The sequence below is a fragment of the Nerophis lumbriciformis genome, linkage group LG24 (assembly GCF_033978685.3).
Source record: "Nerophis lumbriciformis linkage group LG24, RoL_Nlum_v2.1, whole genome shotgun sequence".
NCBI classification, from domain to species: Eukaryota; Metazoa; Chordata; class Actinopteri; order Syngnathiformes; family Syngnathidae; genus Nerophis; species Nerophis lumbriciformis.
Genome location: NC_084571.2, coordinates 19,289,001 through 19,295,000, shown reverse-complemented (window position 1 = coordinate 19,295,000; position 6,000 = coordinate 19,289,001). Strand labels below are relative to the sequence as shown.

General features: G+C 36.9%; 1 protein-coding gene across 3 annotated transcripts in view; it reads right to left on the bottom strand.

Moving 5' to 3' along the window:
• Positions 1-6,000, bottom strand: part of disp3 (dispatched RND transporter family member 3) — a 94,691-nt gene that overhangs the window by 54,253 nt on the left and 34,438 nt on the right. For all 3 annotated transcript variants that reach the window (XM_061981769.1, XM_061981770.1, XM_061981768.1), the window contains one exon: positions 3,598-3,756. In XM_061981769.1, the coding sequence (XP_061837753.1) occupies positions 3,598-3,756 (159 nt within the window). The remainder of the gene's footprint in view (positions 1-3,597; positions 3,757-6,000) is intronic.

Here is a 6,000-nt window from a genome sequence, read left to right as displayed (position 1 = left end):
ATATATATATATACATATACATATACATATATATATATATATATATATATATATATATATATATATATATATATATATATATATATATATATATATATATATATATATATATATATATATATATATATATATATATATACATATACATATACATATACATATACATATATATATATATATATATATATATATATATATATATATATATATATATATATATATATATATATATCAGTGACGTGCAGTCACTAGAGGCAGGTGAGGCGGGGCCTCACCTGCCATCATGGAAAGAAAAAAAAAAAATATATATATATATATATATATATATATTAAATTGTTAAATGTATCCAATGATTATACTATAAAGTTATTTTCCATTTAACTTCACCAGTTTTAGAATTTTTTTATTCAAAATCGCTAAATTTTCACATTTGCCGTTCAAATACTGAGAAGATACGGTGCGGTGAACAGCAGCCAGTCGAGGCACGTCACTCAGTGCCTCAACATGGACGGACTCGGCTAACTGCTGGTCTGCTGTGCAGTGAGACCGTATTGCTATATGAATTATATTATGCATTTCCATAGTTTAGTTAGCTGAGGTATATAATGTACAGTGTATTTTGTCAACAACTGTATGTGTGTAACGTATTTCTTGTGCTGAGCGATCATAAAACGGCTGCAAAAGACGCACTGGCTGAGGCTCGCCTCCTGCACACCCGCCGTAGAATGCACGGCAACCCCTGGCGGGAGTGTTTTATCAACTAAAGCCCACACTTAAACTTTCCACGTGCAAGATTGAATCTATTTAAAAAAGTTATTTCATAAGAAGCCAAAAAGTGCAAAAACAATAATGTTCGTGTTGGAGGAGTTGTGAATGACTGCAGGGCCACCACATTAGGTACACCTGCAGACTGCAGATGTACCTAATTCACAACTCCTCCAACACGAACATTATTGTTTTTGCACTTTTTGGCTTCTTATTAAATAACTTTTTTAACCTATTTTTATGGGCTTTCCTATTTGTGATGTTAAGTTCCTGTTATGCGCTGTTATACAGTATATGCCTTGAGCTCTTATTTTGAAGGCGCTAAGAGCGGAAGTGACGACACGTTGGAGTGGAGCGGAAGTTTTTGAAAGAAGGTAAATAAAGTGGTCCTCGTGTAAACTGGAGCCTCCGTGTTTGTTATTTTGTAGTTTCATACAGTATAGGCGACATTTATAAACCCTCGGTTACACTTTTTTAAATAGATTCAATCTTGCACGTGGAAAGTTGAAGTGAGGGCTTTAGTTGATATAACACTCCCATCAGGGGGTTCATTAATCCAGCACAACAGCGGCACATTTATAAGTAAAGGTAAGACCATAATAAAGTTGTTTTATTAAATGTGCTTTTTTGTGTGCTACAGTTTGTATGTGTAAAGTTAAAGTTAAGTTAAAGCACCAATGATTGTCACACACACACTAGGTGTCGTGAAATTTGTCCTCTGCATTTGACCCATCCCCTTGTTCACCCCCTGGGAGGTGAGGGGAGCAGTGGGGAGCAGTGGGCAGCAGCGGCGCCGCGCCCGGGAATAATTTTTGGTGATTTAACCCCCAATTCCAACCATTGATGCTAAGTGCCAAGCAGGGAAGAATGCTGGTATGAGCTTTTAAACATAACCCGTTAACTGCTGCCAATCAAATGGTGAATAAGATACTCTTTAGGGTTCATATTAGAGATGCGCGGATAGGCAAATATTTCATCCGCAACCGCATCAGAAAGTCGTCAACCATCCGCCATCCACCCGATGTAACGTTTGATCAGAACTGCATCCGCCCGGTATATCTAATATAGACGATGCAAGGCATTAGTGAGGCACCTGCCAACTACTCCGGTTTTCCCGTAATTCGTACGGTTTTCATCAACCTATTCCGGGTTACGGGTGCAGTGATAAAAAATACGGTTTTTCATTAATTAAAAAAAAAAAAAGGGTGAAAACTACGCGAATTGCACCTTGTGCAGACAAGATTTTTCGATCGGACATGGAGGAATTAGCGATGTAAAAGACCACTTTGGGACAAAAAAACACAAGTCTAATGCCGTTGCTAGCGATACAAGTGGAAAACTTTCAACGTTTTTCGTCGCCCAAACAGATTATTTGGATGTGATAAATGCCGAAGTTTTATTTACGGAGGCAATAATTGAGCATGGACTTCCAATCGCACTGGCTGATTGATTTTTGTTTTTGCCCCCATTTTTCATGAGGTGAACATTAAGATGTAAAACGTTGACTATATACACAAAATACCTATTTCTTTCAAATATTGTTGACAAACCTGTCTAAATCTGTGTTAGTGAGCATTTCTTCTTTGCCAAGGTAATCCATCCCACCTCACAGGTGTGGCAAACAAGATGCTGATTAAACAGCATGATTATTGCACAGGTGTGCTTTAGGCTGCCCACAATAAAAGGCCACTCTGAAATGTGTAGTTTTACTACACGGCAAAATGCCACAGATGTCACAAGTTTTGAGGGAGTGTGCAGTTGGGATGCTGACTGCAGGAATGTCTACCAGAGCTGTTGCCTGGGAATTGAATGTTCATTTATCTACCATAAGCCATCTCTAAAGGCGTTTTAGAGAGTTTGGCAGTACATCTCACCGGCCTCACAACCACAGACCACGTGTAACCACACCAGCCTAGGAGCTCCACATCCAGCAGGTGCACCTCTTCTGAGACCAGCCACCCGGACAGCTGCTGCAACAATTGGTTTGCATAACCAAATAATTTCTGTACAAACACTGAGATATTAATTGTTTTTGATAATATAATACATATATTTTTTAAATAGACTTCTATCTGCTGTCCAGCTGCTATAACTTGTTTTATTACACATTATGTCTGAGTCTTTTAAATAAATAAAATAAAATTGTAATTACAGTTGCAAGTTCAAGGCAGTTCAATCTTTGCAAAACATAGTATTTTGTTGTGCCCTGAAAAGTGTTACTACTGTAAGTACTTATTACACACCAGCTGTTTGTGCATTTAGTTGTAGTTTTCATTAACAAATCTGGAGGTGTCATGTAAAGTCGCTAATGTTAATCAGTAGAATGTCAAGAGGATAGCTAATGAACATTAGCATCAAGCTAGCGTATTTTTGGAAAAGTGGAGCCTTACCTAAATTACATTGGAGAGTTTTTTGACTCAATTGCTTTGTTGGCATTGAAAACTGCAACATTACCTCAACGTAGTTTGGCTGAGTCCGCTCTCAGTGCTGCTGGAGTGTAAGTGCGAAGAGCCGGTACTCAAACATGGCATTTTTGGATTTTACGTGAATCAGTGTCCTGTGTAACCGGCGGGATAAGGTGACTGCCAAAAATGTCGGATTTGGTACACATTCCTAGTGTATATTTTAATGATGTAACATTTATTGTTTTGCACAAAAAATATATTTTTTGAACAATTTATTTCTCCTGGAATCGTTTTGGTGAGGAAAAGTAAGTTTGATTAAAATAGCATCAGAAATAATGTGAAAATAGTGTGGAGAAAAAAAAATGTGTAGTGGGTGGGGCTCCAAATAAAATTCAGCTTTGGGCCCCAATTTGTCCTGCTCCTTACCTAGAATAGTTCTCCTCCTCTCCACAACTGGCTGGCCCACTAAATGCTTGAGGGCCCACTGAAGCTTGGTGCTGACCACCCCCAGGTGCGGATGTCCTGCAAGGCTGAGGGGCGTCTCCAGCGACAGGGACAGAACATCCATGTCTCCCTCCAGGGGGCCTGGCTCCAGACACAGATGACAGGGCTTTGTGGGTAGGGACGGGTCCTGCTCACATTTGAACCCATACGGTACCAATTCGCTTGGAATGGATACCGCTACTCAACTGTACCAATTTTCGGTTCTTTTGTGTGTTAATAAATGTCAATTGTTTGGTAATAACATTTCTTAAGTGAACTTTAAAAATGAGCTGTTTATGATAACTGCGCTGTCAAGTTCCATCCATCCATTTTCTACTACTTGTCCCTTTTGGAGTCGCGGGGGGTGCTGGAGCCTATCTCAGCTGCATTCAGGTGGAAGGCGGTGTACACCCTGGACAAGTCGGTGCTGTCAAGTTGTTTATTTTATTTTCTCATACCGTTTGAGTCTTATCTGCAATGCAGTTGCACTTCCAAGACATTAGATGGCAGTAGTCTATAGGCTTTTCTATGGTGTGTTGTCTAACTGGGAAATAGCTTTTTCCATGAAGCTGAATGTGTTGTTGCACCCTACAAAGTGTTTATAATGTAAGTATTATACTTATTACACACCAACCTTTTGATTGTAACATTCATCTTAATTGTAGTTTTATTACTGAATTTGTAAAATCGCTAATGCTAATAGTAGCCTGTCAAGCTGAATACGTTATGTTGCGCCCTACAAAGTGTTTATACTGTAATATACTTATAACACACCAACTTTTTGATTGTAACATTCATCTTAGTTGTAGTTTTATTACTGAATTTGTAAAATCGCTAATGCTAATAGTAGCCTGTCAAGCTGAATGTGTTATGTTGCGCCCTACAAAGTGTTTATACTGTATTATACATATTACACACCATCTTTTTGATTGTAACACTCATCTTAGCTGTAGTTGTATTACTGAATTTGTAAAATAGCTAATGCTAAAAGCAGCCTGTCAAGTGAAATGTGTTATGTTGCGCCCTACAAAGTGTTTATACTGTAAGTTATATACTTATTACACACCAACTTTTTGATTGTAACATTCACCTTGGTTGTAGTTTTCATTACTACATTTGTAAAATCGCTAATGCTAATAGTAGTCTGTCAAGCTGAATGTGTTATGTTGCACCCTATAAAGTGTTTATACTGTTAAGTATTATACTTATTACACACCAACTTTTTGATTGTAACATTCATCTTAGATGTAGTTTTCATGACTAAATTTGTAAAATCGCTAATGCTAACAGTAGACTGTCAAGCTGAATGTGTTATGTTGTGCCTTACAAAGTGTTTATACTGTATTATACTTATTACACACCAATGTTTTGATTGTAACATCAATCTTAGTTGTAGTTTTCATTACTACATTTGTAAAATCGCTAATGCTAATAGTAGCCTGTCAAACGGAATGTGTTATGTTGCACCGTACAAAGTGTTTATACTGTAAGTATTATACTTATTACACACCAACTTTTTGATTGTAACGTTCGTCTTAGTTGTAGTTTTCATTACTGAATTTGTAAAATTGCAAATGCTAGTAGTAGTCTGTCAAGCGTAATGTGTTATGTTGCGCCCTACAAAGTGTTTATACTGCAAATTATATACTTATGACACACCAACTTTTTGATTGTAACATTCACCTTGGTTGTAGTTTTCATGACTGAATTTGTAAAATCGCTAATGCTAATAGTAGCCTGTCAAGTTGAATGTGTTATGTTGCACCCTACAAAGTGTTTATACTGTATTATACTTATTACACACCAACTTTTTGATTGTAACATTCATCTTAGTTGTAGTTTTATTATTGAATTTGTAAAATTGCTAATACTAATAGTAGCCTGTCAAGCTGAATGTGTCTTGTTGCGCCTTACAAAGTGTTTATACTGTAAGTTTTATACTTATTACACACCAACTTTTTGATTGTAACATCCATCTTAGTTGTAGTTTTCATTACTACATTTGTAAAATCGCTAATGCTAATAGTAGCCTGTCAAGCGGAATGTGTTATGTTGCGCCATACAAAGTGTTTATACTGTAAGTATTATACTTATTTCGCACAAACTTTTTGATTGTAACATTTATCTTAGTTGTAGTTTTCAATACTGAATTTGTAAAATCGCTAATGCTAAAAGTAGCCTGTCAAGCTGAATGTGTTCTGTTGCGCCCTACAAAGTGTTTGTACTGTAAGTATTATACTTATTATACACCAACTTTTTGATTGTAACATTCATCTAAGTTTTAGTTTTCATTGCCCATCCATCCATCCATTTTCTACCGCTTATTCCCTTTTGGGGTCGCGGGGG